Raw genomic sequence first — 18,995 nt, 5'->3', positions numbered from 1 at the left:
GAGAGGAGGAACAAACTGTATCTACGTAGACGTAGCCAAATTCAAACCTACGTGCTAACAGCAGGGCCACAACTACAACAGGTACGAAACGAAGAATTATTACTTGAGGGAAGGTCCTCACCTTTAAAGCCTGTTAGTTCAGACCATAAATTCTTCAGGGCACGGACTTTATGGTTTGATCATCAGTAAAATATCTTGCATGGTCTTGGTCTGGGCTGAAGTAAAACATAAGCAGGCTTCAGTTCCTTGAGTTCCATGACGAGATCGGAGCCCAAGGATTCACGTAAACGTATTGCATTTCAGAGTTTTCTGGATTTAAAGTCAGAAGTGACTCATGTATTACTGATGTCTTCCTGAGCATGCAGAGAGCCTGAAACAATAGATCTAAGAGATGCAGACTGCCCCATTCACTTTTCCTTTAAAATCCGCTGTTTCCTCAAGTAGGAACTTGGTCAGCCCACAAGAAAAAATCCACATCATACAGCTAAAGACACCAGAAGGCCGTGTAGGCGTGTGCCTTGGGCAGTCTTGCATTATTTAATTAAATAGCAATTTAGCATCTTGCATTGAAATGTCTTTTAGCTAAAGATGAGCAACTTCCCAAGCAGCAGCGAGGGCCCCGTCCTTGTCACTGCTTCCCTCGCTGTCCAAGACAGAAACTGCATTGGCTTCAGAGCGCACAGGCTCAAACTCCTGCTGTGTGGGTACCCGACGCATTTCAAAGAGCATGAGCTATACCCTCCTCCCCACAGGTAAGCCTATAGAACAGCTCTGCTGCAAGTCCTGATGCTTCTTTCTTTTTTTCTTTCTCCCAGAATGTAAATACTCAAGTTCTTGTTTTCCCTGTGGGAATCCTATGGCAACCCAAAGGTGATTTCTGAGGACTACTGTTTTGCCTCCAAGTAACCCCTTACTACTAAACCCCTGCAGAAGCTCTGAACCCTGGTGAGCCTTCTGCAGCTTCAGGCTCCATTTTCACCAGCTGCCTCTACTAATTCTTCCCCTGCAGGTTGCTGCTCTGGAAGGAGAGATGACAGAAATGAACTTGTAGCTGCACTTCAGTTGCGACTGATTTGCTGAAGCTGCTGGTGCAGATGGGTTTGCAACAGGCTGCCAAACTCTGGCCTGCAGCAGCTGCTACTCTGAATTAAAAACACTCTTTAATGACTTTAAGATGGCGAGGCCCAAAAGACCTTGCTGTTTATTAATAACCTGGATCAAGAATGATGACTTAAGTTGGAAATACAAATATCATAGCGTCAACATCATTACTCCAGGCCGTTCAAAACGCTAATGAATAGTGCATTACCCTAAGCTTACAGTAATAATTTTTCTTCTCTGAGCCTAACAACAGCTACAGCCCTCTCTAGTTAATATCTTCTCCATAGTGTGGTTTGGACGGTTAACTGCCTATCGGGAAAGTAACAAGATATTAGGTAGTACTGTGAAATGTGTCCTCGCAATACCTGACAAAAAAAAATGCGCCAGGCTGGAAGAGACCTGCAGAGATCTGCCCACGTGGACCCAGAACCAGCACAGCTCACCCTGCAGGCTACACACAGAACCACAACTGCAGACACAAAACCATCTAGACACGTTTGTCCAAACAAAACCCGCGTGCAGCACTGAGAGCAAAGCAAGCAAACCTAACACATCTACCTACCACGTAATGTATCCACACTGAAACTTCAGATGTTAAGAAAGGAAATAAGGTAGAGGATGAAATTCCCACAAATTTGACCAGAAAAGGCTGATTCAATCTGTAATGCAACAGGGGAAGTCTGAGATGTTTTCATTGGCAGAATATCTGCTTTTTAACTGCTAAGGTCGCCTGGGCATCTTCACCAAAGCAAGCAGTATTGCAGGACTCAAAAAGAACATCAAATGATCACATTACTTAATTTCCCATCATTAGGAAAGGGAAGGCAGTGATGTGTAATTTTTTTTTTTTTTTGCTTTTCTTTCCTTCCCTAAGTCATGATGTAATGAGTATGTTTAAGTAGTAACATAACCCCTGACTCTTAGCACTTGAAGTGCACAACCATTGAAACAAGACACAGAGGACTCCGAGTGCTTATGTTTTAATTCAGACTAAGTGACATTGAAAATAATTTTGCACTGGAGAAAAAGAGAACATTCTAGAGCACAGCACTATTTTTTAATTTTTTTTCAGAAACCTTTCATTTGTTGCCCTTACAAGAAGTTAAAGCAATGCTTTACTTGAGCCCCTCTGTACAGAGTACATGATAACGATGAGAACTTTTTATTTAATACTGTACGAAATGTCTGACCCTTGAGGCATAATAACGTGCTTAAAATATACTTAACAGTACCCTCTGGCTAAAAAAAGTTTCCAACTCATACTTAAAAAAATATCCATTTAGATGCTTACTTTGACTATGTGCCCAGCATCAATGGCAAAAGTGCTTCTGTTTAGAAAGGATGGTTCAGCCAAAATTCAACTTGTTTTTCAGGAATAGGAAACTGAAGAAAAAAATGTAATAAAAGCCATACCAAATAAATCATCATTCTCCTCTACACCGTAAGTGAATGTTCACGTGTGTGCAAATCTTACTGTTCAAGCTAGTACTTGATAGCACTTTCACAATGCAGCATTGCCAGTGTTGCTGTCTAACCCTCATTGCTGTCTGATGTTGTGGGTGCAGGGAGACCACAACGGTGGTGACAAAGGCACAGCAGGAACAGCCTTTGCCACTATCTCCAGCAACCCTTCAAACAACTCCATACCAGACTAGTCACCCACAAGTTTTGACTGTGATCTATATGCTTTTCATTTCCGCTACAATGATTATACATAAATGTAACTTCACGGAGGCAATGGAATCACACCAAATTATAAGAAACAAGACGATCAGGAAAAGCATCTATTTTATAATTATCTGCATCCATGAAAAAGGCAACTGAAGCGTTCTGGAGAAAAGCAGAGGAGAAACTGGTCTTCACTTTCCTCTGCTGGACTGAAATAAGAAAAATAAGGTTTACAAAGGGCTGGATTAGAAAAACAAAGCTGAGAAGGGCTACCAGCTCTTCCACCTGATATTACTAGCTACTACTGGAACTCAGTGGCTGAGCCAGTGTTTCCACAGCCATTCTTCAAGAGCATAAAAAGGGCAATCTCTCCTTCTGGGCATATTTTGGAAAAATATGCTGAAAACTCCCAACAGGCAAACCCCATCTTTTAGTAAACAGAACTGTAACCATTAAGACAGATTTTCTGCAGCTGCATTTTAAAGTGAACAAGTACAAATTTGCAGGTACAACCTTTAGATGACAGAACATAACCACCTCGCTACATGTGGTGGCACACAGCTACCAAGGGGCAGGTTTTTGATCCAGGCCTAACAAATGTACACACCAAACAGCAAATCAACCCACGGCCAATGAAAAACAAATACACAGAGTGTGGGTAATTTGTGGGTAACCGTTTAGAGAAATGGCCCCTCTGTCATCTGTCTTGGCAAATACACTTTGCATGTACAACTGCAGGAATGAGGCAGGCAAGTCAGGTGTGAGATGTATGCCGCATTTGTTTGAAAAGTTGGCTTTGCACTTTGTTGTTTAGCCTGCAGTAATCAGAGGATACACTAATATCCTTGAAAACTTAGGTTGGCTTCTCACAAAACAATGAAAACACGCCTATTTGTTTTTCCTCTATTCATATTCATTTCTGACTATTGATTTCTACTTGCCCTTTGTTTCTCTGATTCTTGGCCAGCTCAACTCGCAAAGTATTACCCCCGAGGCTCAAGCCTTTCAAAGAGGATACAGCACTCTCTGCGGTTGCTTTATCCTTGTAATCGAGAAAAGCCCTGTGCTGTGCTCCTTGCCAATTCAGTCGTAAAGGAGTTGCATTGAATTCCCTTAAAGCACATTTCAGCTCGCTCACTCTTACGCTGGGAGGTATGCTCCCCACATACACGGTAGTAATCATGCCAGATCCCCCTAATCTGGGATTTAAAGAATCACTTTCAACATAATGTTGTCCCATTTGAGCTGAGCCCGTTGCGGCCTGCGGTCCTGTATTTTCAGCCATCGCTGCCTCATTCGACACTGCTGGTGCGTTGGCATTTGCCAAGCCTGAATGTTCATCTTGGAGGGTAACATCCTTGCCAGTCTGCTTCTCTCTGTATCGAAGGCTCTTTAGGATGGGGATTTTTTCCAGCATCTCATAGCTGACCTAAAAAGGAGGAAGACAGATACAATTATGAGATTTCTCCCCTTCCAGAAAAAGGAGACGACCATCAGGACCCATTTGTGCCATAAAAAGAGAGGAACCTTATTACATTGCTACCATTCAGAGTGCCAGAGCATTCAAAATGTTACTAATTGCTGGCCTGATTTTGATGCTGCTCCCTAAATACACACTGCAGGACAAAAATAAACATTAGTTACTCTTTAAGTAAGCAGCACAATGTAGATCCAGCAGGAAAATCAAAACCAAACTCAGAACTACTCGATTTTGACATTTATTTATCAGGGTGCTTTCAGATTCGTATTCTTATTGTTATCCCTTAATATTTGCTTTGACCGAGGGCCTGTGCTCCTGCTCTGGCAGAGTCTTATACGCCGACAATTCATCAGACCATCAGGCACTTTCATTCCACAGACCTCCTCACACTCTTTTCCCCCAACACAGGATATCCCGTAGGCTGGGTCATACAATGGGGAGGGACGATGGTGTTAAGTTTGCAGCTGGGGAGCGTGCCTTGTAGCAGGGCTCCTATGAGTGTGGGCCCAGCTGGAGGCACGTTCTCTGGTTGTGGCACATCACCACAGCCTCTCTCTTGTCATCTGACCTCACACACCGCCCGCAGCTACTCATCAGATCCCACACCAGTCTGCTGGGTTGGATCACAGAACGGAACAGCGCCCGGACACTCTGCTTCAAAACTGTGAACCCTCTATCCCTTCCATCCACCCCCAGTTCACAAGCAGCTTTTCTGGAAGGGCTCTTCCTCTCAACAGCTGAACCCTATCCATCTCAGGCATGAGATGCCCCAGGCTGCACTCAGAGACTGGCAGGAAACGCAGTGGTTCCCTAGCTAATGTGGTCTAGCTCTTGGCTTGCAGACTGCAGTTGGAAGGAGGAATAATTCGTACTTGGCTGCTGGACAAGCAGAACATCCATCAACACAAGATCCAATTCTTAAATTTAGGGAGCAAAACAGAGCCTAGGGGAGCGATGCCTGAGCTAGCAGAGACCCAAGCTAGTAGCCCACACAGCGTGAGCAAGCCACTCTAGCAGGGTACTTGCACCCAAGCTTATAAGCTGCCACGACCCAGCAGGCTGTGCTGGGCTAGCACTGGCATATCCTGGCTAGAATATGCCTGCAGATCTCCCAGTTCAGACCTCTCTCATCTCAGAGCTCCTGAATTCCTGGTTCTACAATTACAGTCACAGTGAGTTTGGATCTGGCTGCACCACATAAGGTCTAAATTTACAGATCTGTAGGCAAGCTCTGAAGTGACTTGAGTAAAATCAAAGACAAGGTGAGGGCAATGTTAGGTTTAGGTAACAGGAAAGCCAGTCAACAGAAGTCTATTAAACATTCCCAGGACTCCTCTTCTGAGGAGCAAACGAAGCTTTATTTCAGGCTGAAACTAAATAAAAACATCATTTACTGTCCTAGCCCTATCATGTTAATATAACTTCCAACAGCAGAATAGGACTAACCAGTATGCACAGAGGCCACCTCCATTCTGCCACACTGCAGACCCAGATTCAAGATCTTTGGGATCAGCCCCTTTAAACAAGCAAACTTTATGACTGAGAACAACTTCTGAACAAATCTGGCCTGATCTGGCAGCCAGCACAGGGAGGCAAGGACTTCCTCTGGGGCTTTGGGAGCCTCCGCACTCTGAAAGGTACACGCCATTTTCAGATTTTGAATAGTTATTGCTCTGTGGATTCTTGGACTGATTTGTTTTTCTCAGCCAAGAATTCAGACTGCTGTGTTTGACAGCAAACTCCCCTTCCCTGGGCGATACAACATCAAACCAATGGCTGAAGCCATCTTACTTTGTTTTTACTGGCCAACAATTAGGAACATTTGTTGTCCTCTGTCAAATTTCTATGTGAAATGTAAGCTCTATGCTAATTAAACCAAACAGGAAAAACATTTTTCTATTCTCATGCAACTAATCACTCCTGGGTCCAAAGCACAACCTCAACCTCTTACTAAGTGTACGTACAGTTCCTTTCACCCTGAAATTAAACTCAGTTCCCAAGGCATGGACCGTGTGTTTAGTTAGAAAGATCAATGCTACCAAGGGCAAACCCTTACCACTTTGTAGATTAAGGGAATCAAAGAGATGGGCACTGAGAGGATGATCTCTGGAACTCCCAGCCTTTCAAGGACAAACCAAGGAGAGGATTTAAATAATCCAGGGGCCAGTACACTCTCTAAGAGACTTCAACTGGCCAGGCTTCAACACGGCCTCTCCTCTCACTAGAGTGCCCAGTAGTTGTTGGCATCTGACTGGAGCTCTTGGAGCTACTGTTTCAGGCTCCCTGCAAACTCGGGAAGATGTAGTTACAACAGCATGTATGTCTTTTTGAGGACTATGAATTGTTGTTTTCTATAAAAGCTGAAGCTCTGATAAAACACCACCATGAAGCGAACCTATCATTACCTTAAATTCAGCCCTGTGCAGATGTAACAGTAAGTAGCCTTTACAGTACCAAAGCAACACAGGCAGTTGATCTGGCACTTGGATTTTTTTTTGTAATAGAAAACATTCTGTAAAAAACCTACATTAGACAAGTTATGACACTGTCAACTGACATCGTTCTGCCACAAAAGACAGACAGAGGATTTACCTTAAGGGCTGTTTTCCCTGGGGTCTAGGAGAGTCAGCTGGGCCAAAGCTTTCAAATCCTTCCCTATTTTCCCACACTTTTATGTCAAGGAAAGGCAGAAACTTAGTTTGGGATTTCAGAGTTTCTATTCATCAAACCAATTCGCTACCTTTTTTGGGGTGTAGGGGGTGACAGCCAAAAGGGCAAAGGGGGCAGTGGGTGGCAGAGGAGAGGAAAAAGCTCGCTGTGCTCTGTTGCAAAATAGCAAACAAAAGAACTCCGTGGTAGTACAATGTGTTGCTAATTACGATCATGCAAAAAGTTTCTTTTGTCTTGTGAGCTGTGGAGGATTGCAATGATTTATTTCCATGTGGAGAGAGGCCAAAGATATTCCTCCTCTCTTTCAAACAAGCTGCACGTTTCTTGGTCCTGTGCCGGCTGGTCACTCCTCCCCAGCCTTGCCTACTGCTTCAGGCTAAACCAGGATGCACGGGGCTTGGGTTCTACCCCAAGTCTGGTTGATCCAGTTATGTGGACCTGGGCAAACCCAGTGGAGGAAGCTTCTTCCCTTGCTTCCCCCATCTCTATAAAGTCAAGGCCAAACCATTTATTGATGTTTGTAAACTTTGTATTGAGTGTTGGGATTTAGCTAAATGATTGGCTTTGGCAGTGAAGCCAGCTGAAGAAGTTTCCTATTATCCCTTGACCACCAATTCCCAGGCCAGTTCCGTACTTCAGCCCTCTGGGGTTGGCCAAGAGAAGTGCTTGTGGGTCTGTGCTGTAAACTCAGTAACTAAAGTGATTCAGGTTAAAAATAACTCCACCAAAGGCAATTAATCATTTAACAATCCTGCCTACTCCCTGCCATAGCTGGGAGAGCCTTGGGGAAAGAGGACAGCAGGGTAGATGAATTCTTCTGGCACACAATTACCGGGCTATGGGAAAGGAGCTGAGAAGGGAAATGTGGCCCCTTTCTGACAGAAACCTGAAGAAAACAGTCTTGAATGCTGACAGCCAACACAAATCTCCCAGCACTTAACCCTGAGCATCCATTCTTATGACACCTGGTTTGGTCCCAAAACAATGTAGTGGCAGATGGACTTCTGCAACATCTCTGCTGGAACATTAGGGCTCTCTTCAACCTCTGTTATTCCAGAACAGTGAATGTAGCCACTTTCAATATTTTGCTGGGGAAAATGAAAGATGTGTTTGTCCTCTGACAGAATGAGTAATGCTGACCCTTGATACAGTGCAGGCCAAGCCAAACACCACTTTGATTTCCCTGGCAGCAGAGGCGGTGCAGTTGTGATGTACGGCAGATGAGGGAAGGACAGCTATAGAATGGAGAGCACGTTAGGTCTGCTATTTAATTCTGCTTCACACAGCTACCCATCTGCACACAGCAACGGATATAAGAACACATGGCTCAAGATGGAGACAGATGCTGCTGCTGCCCTGCCCTGTCATGGAAGGCTGTGAACAAGACCAATCAAAAGTAGAGCAGATCCACCAGCCCTTCCAAATATTGACCTTGGTATGCAGAAGGTGTTTGAATGATTCATCTTTGCCCACCCTGAGGGGTCTCTGATCCTAGACTCCTCATAGAGGCCTCCAGGACAGAGCCCACTTCTCGTGTTGTCTCCTTAATCAGTTGCTTGTGTCAAGGAGCACTGAGCTCACAGGGGTTTAAAGCACAGACAAAGCCAAGACAGCTAGGACGGGCCAGCACAGTCGAATATTTTATCATTCATTTGCACAAAATGTCCAAATATGTGCACGCAATCCGAGGGCATATTTCTGGGAGCTGGCAGCCCATGAAGTCTGCTAGTGTCCCTCAGGAGAAACTTATGCAACCCACATTTGGAATTCATCAGCAAAAACTGATTCCATGGACTCTGCAGCAAGGGTCAGATTTGCAAAGGTGTTGAGATGTTTAACCACGCGTGGAAGCATGCCCTGCTCACGCTATCCTTCTGAAAAAACAAAATAAAACAAACCTTGGCTAAACTGACAGCAATTTTCTTCTGATGGCAACACTGAGTCCCTGATGAAGGTTTTGCCAGCTACAACGTGTGAATTTTTTGAGCTTTAAAACAACATCATTTTACTTTCCAAATGTTCTACCACAGACCCGAATCAAAAGCTGTTTGCTGTCAATAGTTTCCATCTCTGCCACTGCATGCTAAACTCTTTCAACATTAGACCCAGGGATTCCCCCCTATTAATTTCATTTTGGGAAAAATCTTTTCCTACTTCTATAAAATTTGCAGCAAAAGAATGATTAAAGAAACAGAAGGAAATTCTTGCTAGAATCTTGTGATTTTTCCACCAACTATTCTCATTTCCCTCTTCATGACCCCAAATATTTTAATTGGTCTGTATAGTGTCAATTTAAAATAAGCACAGCACAAATAACTTCATAATTGTGACAAATATAATAGACAGTGTCGCAGATAAAGATCACAGCTACCCATACAAAATACTAAATGAGAAAGTAAGTTGTTTCATGAATTTAGAGTTCCCAGAAACAATGGGTTAGATTTTCAAGACAGATGAAGCCAAATAGTTCTCCACTGGCATCCAAATAAAGTTTTCCACAGCGCTGAGCTCTTAGCAGCTCTTGCTGTCCTCCAAGAGCACATACTGATTTCTCACAAACCTGAACGCAGATGCAGAAACACTCCAGTGTACTCCACAGTACTGCCTTTGTATTTAGATGTCTTTCTCGAGTGCTTAGCACTGATACCGATAATGCTTCTTTGGTATTAATAATATTGTGGCTTTTATACTTCCTTGGAAGTCTTTAAATCAGGATTTCTGTGACACAAATCACAGCAAGTAATTAACATCTTCCTGTTTGCTACCTTGACAGCAAGAAAATAGCTCAGCTGGAAATTCTGCACTGAGAAGAACTGAAAGGAGGTATCTGAGGGCAAATCACGCCAATTACCCCAAGAAGTGAATTATTTACTCACAGAGTAACACCTATTTACCCCATCCCCATATTTGACACACTACTTCCTTCCTACATAGCACAAACAAAAACACTCCAGGAAAATGCAGTACCTCTTCAAGCACAGAAATCTAGCCTGGAGACATGCATTTTGTTTGCTACCTAAGTACCTTAGCACTTCTGAGCTGAAAACAGAGTGTATGTATTAATGACTATTTAACCTATCAGCTTCAGGAAAGCAAATACTTTGCAACAATGCTTAGCGGTAATCCCATGTTTGCAAACACCTTTAATTTAACCTCTTAAATCATTGTCTTGGCTTGATCCAGCCATGTTCCTGAAGGATGAACTTTTTTGCAATGTATTTTACACATCACACAACAATAAAGTTAAGCTACTTTCTGTTGACAAAACACCATATTTAGAAGCGGATTATTTATTTACCCACTACCTCTCGGTTCATTTAGTTTTGCTCCGAGGAGCAGAAATGCACCAGTAAAGCCAGGATTTGAAGGAGAAAAGGTTGTAGAGAAAAGGAAGAGGAAAGGATGTAGAAGCAGCCAGGAAAAGTCAAAGGACAAACACTTAAGTAGCCCGTATCAAATCCTGCATTTCTAACACCCTGCCGATTAACTAGACCTCCCACCTCCAAGACTCTGTGTGCAAGAGGTTGATCATCCCATTATCACCACAATCACAAACAAAACATACAGAAGTTGTTCAGCTCCCCATGAAAGAATAATGCTAATTGCTTTCTTCTTCATGTAGACACAAAACTTCGTTCCCAGAACAACAGAAATGTAATGATTACCCCTGTATTGACTAGTATTCTCCAATATTCTTATCTAATCAACATACGCTCTGAAGAACAGCCAAAAACAGTTTTAGGTGTTAAATCAACATTCAAATATTCAAATAAAGGCTCAACTGTGTAATGTGCTCCATTCTCCGTGAAAACTGTAGAAAATTCACTGAGCTGTATGTTTCAGAAAATGCCACTAATATAGAGATTACTATAGAAAAAAAAGTTCCACTGTCTCGTGCCAACTGGCTAAATTCAGTGTGGCGCAAGCTTTAGATATGACTCTACCAAGCATCTCCTCAAGCTTTAGACGCAAGCACAAAGGAGCTGTGGCAAATACTTCATTAGTTTATAGGGTGTATATTATAACACTGATCTTGATTTTTTTCTCTAAAGAGCAAAGAAACGCAAAGGTAACATCAAATTTGATACATTGCTTGGGACTGACTGACTTTTCATGAGTGGTAAAAGTTGCCAAAAGTTTAATGGCCCCTGCAAGACACCGTGTTCCCCAGACCTTTGAAAAATGTCGCTGCTAAAGGGAATCAGACAGAAAAAAAAAAAAAGAAAAAAGCGTTAGTAAGTTTTACTGAGATTGAAGTCTGACATTAAGACAGCCCGTGATCAAAAATATGTTGGCAAGATGGATGGAGCACAAGGGGTAGGCCTTCAAAACAATTACATTCAATAATATCCTAAAAAAATTATGATTCAAAAATAATTCAGTGGAAAAAATGCACTAGTACAGACAGAGCTTTTATTTATTTATTTATAACCTCAAATCCTCAACCACTGGCAGGGTAAAATACTCTCCCACCATAGGAATAAAAATAGTACTGGCCAGAATTGTTTGTTGTAGATACATTACCTTAACAAATTTAACTCTTTTTGCTGGTTGGCAAGTGCTTAACAAACAACTCTTGATTTCCCTAGAAGTATTCACTAATAATTCCTCAGTGGTTTCTGCAAGACATTTCAGTGCTATTGCTCATTTCAGTACTCCTGCTGCGACTCAGTCACGCGGGATTGCGTCTGCTCCCTAACGGGATGATTTTAGGAATGAAAGTCTAATGACAAAGAAAAAGTTTTCCCAGCATGAACTTCCAGTAAAACAATTCACTAAATGCTTTTCTGAAACCATTTATGAAGCTGCTAAAGTTTCTGACAATCTTGGGGGAAGGGGAGGTCAAACGCATAAAACAATATTTATCAATAAATAATGATTCATGATTTAAAGCAGTATAAAGTCACTATTCCTCCACCTGAAAATGAGCTCCAGCCACAAATTCATCTATCCTTCGAAAGTTAGTCCCATACATCCACTATGTAAACAGCAAGGTATCAGCCACTAGGTCACGCTTTCCTTTCACAACCAGAGCGGCACATATTCTACCCATTCCACACAGCCTAATGCCATGGTACTGTCTCCAGAAAACGAACAGAGCCAATTTCAATGAGCACTGAGGAATAGAACATAATGTGGAGAAGCCCCTCAGCTTACATAGACTATTATACTGCAAGCAACTACAAGAAATATGTTTATCTTAACAATCCACAAACAACGTTTCCAGGGACTTTCACCCTATAATCCATTTGATACAGCAACCTCAAATTCAATAACATATTTCTTCTCCTCACTATTACCACTTAAAAAACACCGAACACATATGCTATTGTTTTGTTTCATCTGACAAACACATTTGCTCCTTTTCCAAGTATTTCTAATGCCACAAATGTGTTTATATGTAAAAATGGGGGACTTATCAACAGAACGTCAGTACCAGTAAGCAACCGTTAGCAGACGTAACTTGCCTTATGCCATATTATTCCCTGAGGTTTTGGTCGTTTGCAATTAGTCTTGATAGTTCTTGTTGGAGTGAGTATATAATCCACAGTTAAATCATGATTATCGAGGAGCTCTTCTGCTATGTCAACCACCTACAAGGAACAAGAGATTTGGTAAATAGTTAAAAACAAATTCACTAAAGTTGCACGCCATTCCTGATGTCTTGCAACATATGAAAATCTGTCAATGATAGTGGAAACAAAGTAAAGATGCTACACCAACATCATTCCAAGTCTCTTCTTGAGACATACCATTTAGTAGCACACATTTCTGACTCATCACTCAAGAGTGGATATTTTAATTTACCTGACAGTCATGCACAATAGTAATTACAGGTGTATCTTCCTGCACTGCACCCATTGACATCATCATTGCATATTCCATGTCTGCATAACCTTCCCCTTTTCCAATTCTCCAGCCTAAAACACACAAAAGCAAACGGTGATAGAGAACACAAGAACAACAGAGTGGAAAGGATGGTAACCGTCAAAAGCTTGCAATTAAACTAAACAGTCTGCAACAGACAAACCAAGCACAGAATTGTAACTTGGGAAAAATTCAGATCAGTGTCTCTCACAGAATGCAACTTTCCTTGTAATCACCACTGAAATTAATATAAATCATCAGTTTCAATTAACTCCTACAGGATCCCAGGAGCCTCCCATTCAGAATAAACCAACTTTAGTCCAATTCAGTTAACATAGAAGCCTTTTTACCCATGGCAATTAGAAACCTCTATTAATGTCAAACATAGGTTAACTTCATGTGGGTAAAGAGGAGTCTGGGTTGCACACAAAGAGCATGTTATTTTTAGGCAATGGATAATAAAGTTAGTGGAAAAATTTTCACCAGCAGCAGGTCTTCAAAAAACTAGAAAATGCAAAATCTGATCCCCAAATAGGTACTAAACATCATCTATAACACATGTCCTTTCACACACCCTGTGAGAGCAGAGCAGATCCTCTGAACAGGAAGCCCTCCGATTCTTTTAAAAAACAACAAAAAAATAAATAATTGCTTGCCTGAATAGTTCTACCGAAGGCCAAAACACTGGCCTGCACGCTTTAAACTACACCACTGTCTGCACCAGGAGTCCTGGTGGTATTGCTGTAAAGCAGACATCGATTCTTCCTGGTTGGATTGGGATCAGTGACTTGTCACACAGAAGAGACAGAAGTCAAGACAATAATTCAGTCCCAAAGATATGTTCGGGTCTGCCAAAAGGAACACGTAGTGTAGCCTACTGACATTGTGAATCATGACTTAAGACCCTCCTCCTGAAAAGCCTACAAGGGTTTATCTTACCTTTTTCAGAGACAGCCACTGATCCTACAACAACCAAGTCCACTCGTGCTTTCCCATCAAGACCCACAGGCACACTGTACTCTTTTATACCCTGCAAGAAACACATAATTTTCAGTTCGCAGAGTGCAGAGTCTTCCAACCAGTGAGGCAGAAACCCAGAATATTTTGATAAATCCAAGCAACTCCCCACGTTTCAAAGTGTTTCTTCCATGTATAGCCAAGCTCTACATGTCTGGAAAGTTATCCTCTAGGGAATCCTAGAATACATTCCCTACTACAGTGGCAAGGTTTTTGGCAGACTTCAAGGAGGGCTAAGGGAGGTGGGCACTTTTCTAAGCAAGGTTACTTATTTAGGATCAAACCCTCATATTTTGAAATCCTTTATTGGACATGTATTTCTAAAAATGAGGGCAAATGACACTTTCGACCCTACTACTACTACTAACTTAAGAGTCATAATATGTAAATTCATGCCCATGAGGAATATCAGAGCACTACAAATTCTTAAATTAATTGTCACAAAAATAATTTAGACACAGAGCTACAGCATAAAGATGTTAAGCTGCTTGTCTAAAGTCACACAAAATCCTTCACTGAAGCACAACCAGGTACACAAGCTGGATCACTCTCCATTTCACACGGCATCCACTGCACTGTCTGTTTCTCCACACCTGTATCTTTAAAAGCACCTTCCAAAGCTGCCTAGGTGTGCCCTGAGACTTCATTCCTTAACACTTTGCTGTGTGATCATCATTCGGGATGCGCCACTGCCAAGCTAAGCTATCTTTACCAAAACCTTCTATCTAAGATACTAATGAACAGGAAAAGAGACTGTTCCTGACAAGTGAAAAGAAAAACCTCACACAGCCCTGCCATCCTTTTTTTCTTCCGCTCTCTCCCTCCTCATTCTCACCCACCCCTCTTCAGGCTCCTCTCTAAAAACATATCCTAACAAAATTCTGTCCAGAGCTGCAGAAATTAAAAATAGTGTTTACTTGGATTTTCAAACATTGGAGGTTTAGAACTTTTAAAAAGGTATCTTGTGATTCATTCTCTCTTAGTATATGGGCACAGTGTAATGTAAATCCTCCTCACACCAATTCAACTTTGTGCTAAGTTAATCCTCACAATAAAAAGCCAAACATTTTCTGTGTAGAGCACAAACCCCAAAAGATCAGTAATTTTTGGCTGACTATCAGTAATAATGTTCATTATCCACTTCAGAGCAGTGTGGCAAGAATTGTTCACACAGTGCTTTGTAAATATAAACTGCTAATAGCATTTATTCATTAGTATCCCTGGTTGGGGGAAAAGCCAGACACATGGTGGTAAGATCACAGATCTGATATGAGGCCTGAAGCAGGTCAAGAGAAAGGTCTCTTTCAAAAGTGCTCTTCAGCCCTGAAAAGCTTAATTAGCTAATGACTTTAATAGAACTTCCAACAAAGAAAGTCGCTCTTAATTACCATCCATTTATGACCCTCAGTTGTATACAAGATTACCGTAGAACTTTATTGCCTTTAGCAGGAGATAAAGAAAGAAATAAAACCTATATAGCTGGCCAATTCATTTTGTACAAGTTACGTTTTCGTATCAAATAAAGATGCGGATAAAATACTGCAGGTTTCTCTGCCAAATGACTTTAGCTGTACAGTACGATATTTTAACACCAGAGGGCAGCAGCATACCATATTTCAGAAGAAAACTGCTAACACATTTTTTACTTCCGTTGGTGCAAATGACAGAATTAATGTTTCTTTAGACTTAGGATTCTGAAAGAATTGATCTTTCCTATTTAGTAACACCTAATATTTTATTAACCAGATTATGAAAAAATGGTAAACATTAAAATATTCTTTATAGGGTTTGCTAGCTCAAAACTGCAGAAGAATATAGGACTACTATTTATCAGAAACCTAAAGATCTAAGTCACCAATGAACGTTGCTCACAATGTTCCAAAAAGCATCACAAAATATAGATACCATTTTGCTAATAAAATACAGCGAAAAGACTAAACTTCCTCATAATTTAAGTACCAAGAAAAAAAAATATTAATGATGGATGCGTACACAAACACAAGAGTAACATACTAGCAGAACACTGTTTCAGGTAGCATCTGATTTTCCAACTTCTAGCTGGACTATCACAACACAACACTCTTCTACAACTGAATTCAGACCCCCCGCCTTTTTCATTCCTACTTGAGACGTAGCACATATTCGCAGGATCTCCTTAGTTGCACCTGAAGGTGGAACAATCTTATTGAACAGTCCAGTTCTCAGACGTGGTGTGGGAACTAACAAAGTCTTCCTTGCCTGTGTAACAAAAGAAGTTATCACATTAAAAGGAGGTGGGACACTAAAGAAATACTTTTACTGTCCCATAGGTCTCCATGTGGTTAATCATCTTATTTGCTACAGAGCAATTAGCATTGTTGATTGCGTAGCACTTGTAGATGAGTCCCCTCCAGTACAGCAAAATTCCAGATAAGATTTTATTTAAGAAATAGATGGCAAGACATACCGACTGCTCTAAAGTGCATGTCTACAAATGAGCTATGCATATAAGCTAGCGAACATGCATAGGTCTGAGGTAAGTCTGTCACACATTCATCTTGTGACCAATGTAAGGTAATTTGAGGCGAGGCTACCTTACATGTTTCAGGGAATAAGAATACAATGACAATGGAACAGCTATTGCTCTGCAGAAACATATTCTTTTCCACAAACCCTACCTGCACCTTCGACATTTGCCAAAAAGGCAAAGACATCCTTACATGAGCAACCTCATGAGGCTTAGGACTGGTAAAGCTCCCACCAGGAAATGGCAAGCGCTGACCATGAGATGCCACCAAGTGCTTGCACTCTGTCCCAGTCTTCTCCTTAGGGGTGCAAAGGTGCTTTTACCTGCAGCACCGCTAGCCGAACACCTTCTAGAGGTTTGTCAGGATCCACTTTAATCTCACGTGCTCTGTTGAACACATCCAGCTCTTTAATAGAGCAGCAAGCCTGGTCAGACCCCTGCGTGAAGAAAGGAATCAAGAGAGAAGAGAATACATTCACTTACTTCCAGCGTTAGAAAGCGAGCATTCTTCTGGGGAGCATCAGGATTTATTTTTACAGTACTGGCAGCTTTGAACTCCTGTAAACCCAGAAGCCTTGTCGCCGCATGGGAGGCACCCTGTTTTCACAAGATATCAGTGCATCACCAAGGAGTTCACAGCAGAGATGGGAAATTTACAATCTTTCATCCTATAAAGGCTGATTTCCTCAGATTTTAAGTGAGAGACATACTGCTAATTTTGCAATTTTCTCTATGGGAAACTCACATACCAACAGATGCTCAGCAATTGATTAATATCTTGCAGGCCTCTGAAAAAGAAGGGATCCAAGTACACTCACTTTGCCTAACTTCACCCTCATTCACACCTAACTGAAAGCTGGAGACCAAGTTCCCTTTTTAGTCAACAAATATAAATAGATTTCTTTAAATGTTAGCCATAGTCGGACAGTCTTTCAGATGAAGACTTTCTAGACAAGGCTCTCTCTTTACAGAGACTATACTGAACTCAGAAGATTGACTTCTTAACTAAGTAAGGTGTTCAAGCTTAGCAGAGCACATGTTCCTTTTGTAATTTAGGCTGATATTCCCTTGCTTAAGGGCATGATATTCTCAGGCTTCCTCCACCCGCTTCAGTGCCTATTGTACCGCAGCTCCAAACTAAGGCAGAATGTTCTGCCAGTCTCTTGAGCAAAAGTAGAGCCCACTCCCTAATGCTGCTCATGGGTGAAAACACCCAACACACATCCCCACAATGCTATTTTGGTCATCACTTCTTCAACATATGACAGATACGTGGCTGCACACCTTGAGCATGGATTAAAACGGGCAGTCGGTAAAGGGGTGGCCTGAGTTAACTGAACACTTGAAAGTCCTCTTATTTCTTTCTCCCAGCCATCAAACTAGGGACACAATGAAGCCAGAGGAGGAAGTGCTCTCCCACCACTGCCCAGCAGCACTTTGCCAGTAATAACTTGGCCACCATTCCCATTTCAGCAGCACACTGTGTAATCCTCGGCGAAGTCCTACAAGACGGGTGACCTCAGCTTTCCATCCCAATGGACCTGCCGAAGCTTCTGGGGAGTGAGATCGAGTTCTGAATGCCTCAGTTTGCCAACGCATAAATATATTTATCTCATTCACAAGGTGCTTTTGTATCCATGGATTAAACATGCAGCACACACCTACCACATCTTGTCAGGTACAGATACCTGCATTTCTTTATTCGCTGTAAGTTATGTACGTCGTGCTGTGCTTGGGATGGTGTTTTTCAGAGCTCTGCCACCCTCTACCGTCACTCACCAACCCCACAAGGGGTGGTTCGCAGCTGCCTGTTTGCGGGCTGCGGCGACAGGCAGAGAACTGCAGGGGCTGGGGAGGGGGGGGACGGACCCCTCCCGGCCTGGGCTCCGGTCCCCAGAGCCCGAGGCTGTGGTTAGAGGGAGGCAGCGGCCCAGACCCGCAGCCAGGTCGCCGTACCTTGAAGTTGGGGATGCGGCGGTGCACGGGCCGCGGGAAGGCGGCTAGGCCGCTGCCCTCCAGGTAGTCCCACACCTTCTCCCGGATGTCCTGCTTGGAGGCACCTGGAGGAAAGCAGAGCTGAGGGGACGAGCGGGCGGATCGGCCGCCTCACGGGGGAGCGCTGCCACCGCCGGCCCGGCCCCGCCATCCCCCCTCCCTCAGCCCAACGGCCGCGCTCGCGCTCCCCCCGCCCGCGCCGTGACGCAGGCCCGCCCCTCCCCGCGCGCCGCTCACCCGCGCGCAGCCGCACGCCCCCCTGCATGGCGGCGGGGAGCGAGAGGGAGGGAGGGGAGGAGCCTGCGGCTTAGCCCCGCCCCTCCCGCACGCGCCCACGGCGGCCCGCAGAGGCCAAAAAGTCTCGAAGGCGAAGCGGAGGAGTGGGGCAGGCGGAGGGGGATGGCGGTTGTGGGGCTGTCCGGGGCGGGGAAGGGCCGCTCTTGGCCCGTCTTTGCCCAGGCGAGGAGATCTCCCCCCTCCCCGGGAGGGGGAAGGCAGTAGTCCTGCCGGGGCGCCCCCCCCCCCCCGCGTTGTGTGGGGTAAAGGCCGTGTGGGAACTTGGGCCTAATGGAGGGCCCTGGGCCTGATGGAGGGCTCTTCCCTCAGGGGTTGGGCCTGGGGGGAGCGGGGCGCGCTGAGGGAAAACACAGCTTCGTGTCCAGCGTGTGCTTGGGGCAGCCTGGACTCCCG

General features: G+C 43.4%; 1 protein-coding gene across 1 annotated transcript; it reads right to left on the bottom strand.

Moving 5' to 3' along the window:
• Window positions 1–3,530: 3,530 nt before the first annotated feature.
• MTHFSD (methenyltetrahydrofolate synthetase domain containing) lies at window positions 3,531–18,571 on the bottom strand. Its single transcript, XM_009880949.1, has 8 exons — window positions 18,543–18,571; window positions 18,267–18,370; window positions 16,634–16,747; window positions 15,929–16,042; window positions 13,727–13,817; window positions 12,728–12,840; window positions 12,388–12,513; window positions 3,531–4,198 (listed from the first exon to the last, which is right to left on the bottom strand). Exons 1-8 carry the CDS (start codon window positions 18,568–18,570, stop codon window positions 3,683–3,685), a joined length of 1,206 nt encoding a protein of 401 aa, XP_009879251.1. The 5' UTR covers window position 18,571; the 3' UTR covers window positions 3,531–3,682.
• Window positions 18,572–18,995: the final 424 nt, after the last annotated feature.

The sequence above is a fragment of the Charadrius vociferus genome, unplaced genomic scaffold, assembly GCF_000708025.1.
Source record: "Charadrius vociferus isolate BGI_N301 unplaced genomic scaffold, ASM70802v2 scaffold493, whole genome shotgun sequence".
NCBI classification, from domain to species: domain Eukaryota; kingdom Metazoa; phylum Chordata; class Aves; order Charadriiformes; family Charadriidae; genus Charadrius; species Charadrius vociferus.
The sequence above is the reverse complement of the archived record's forward strand: the minus strand, read 5'-3'. Positions and strand labels throughout refer to the sequence as shown.

Excerpts from the sequence above, each read along its gene's own strand:
- MTHFSD (XM_009880949.1), bottom strand. The coding sequence starts at position 18,570 with ATGCAGGGGGGCGTGCGGCTGCGCGCGG. Across the intron at positions 12,841-13,726 it reads AGTGGCTGTCTCTGAAAAAG|GCTGGAGAATTGGAAAAGGG; the intron begins GTAAGATAAACC and ends TGTGTGTTTTAG. Across the intron at positions 4,199-12,387 it reads AGGGAATAATATGGCATAAG|GTCAGCTATGAGATGCTGGA; the intron begins GCAAGTTACGTC and ends CCTCCTTTTTAG.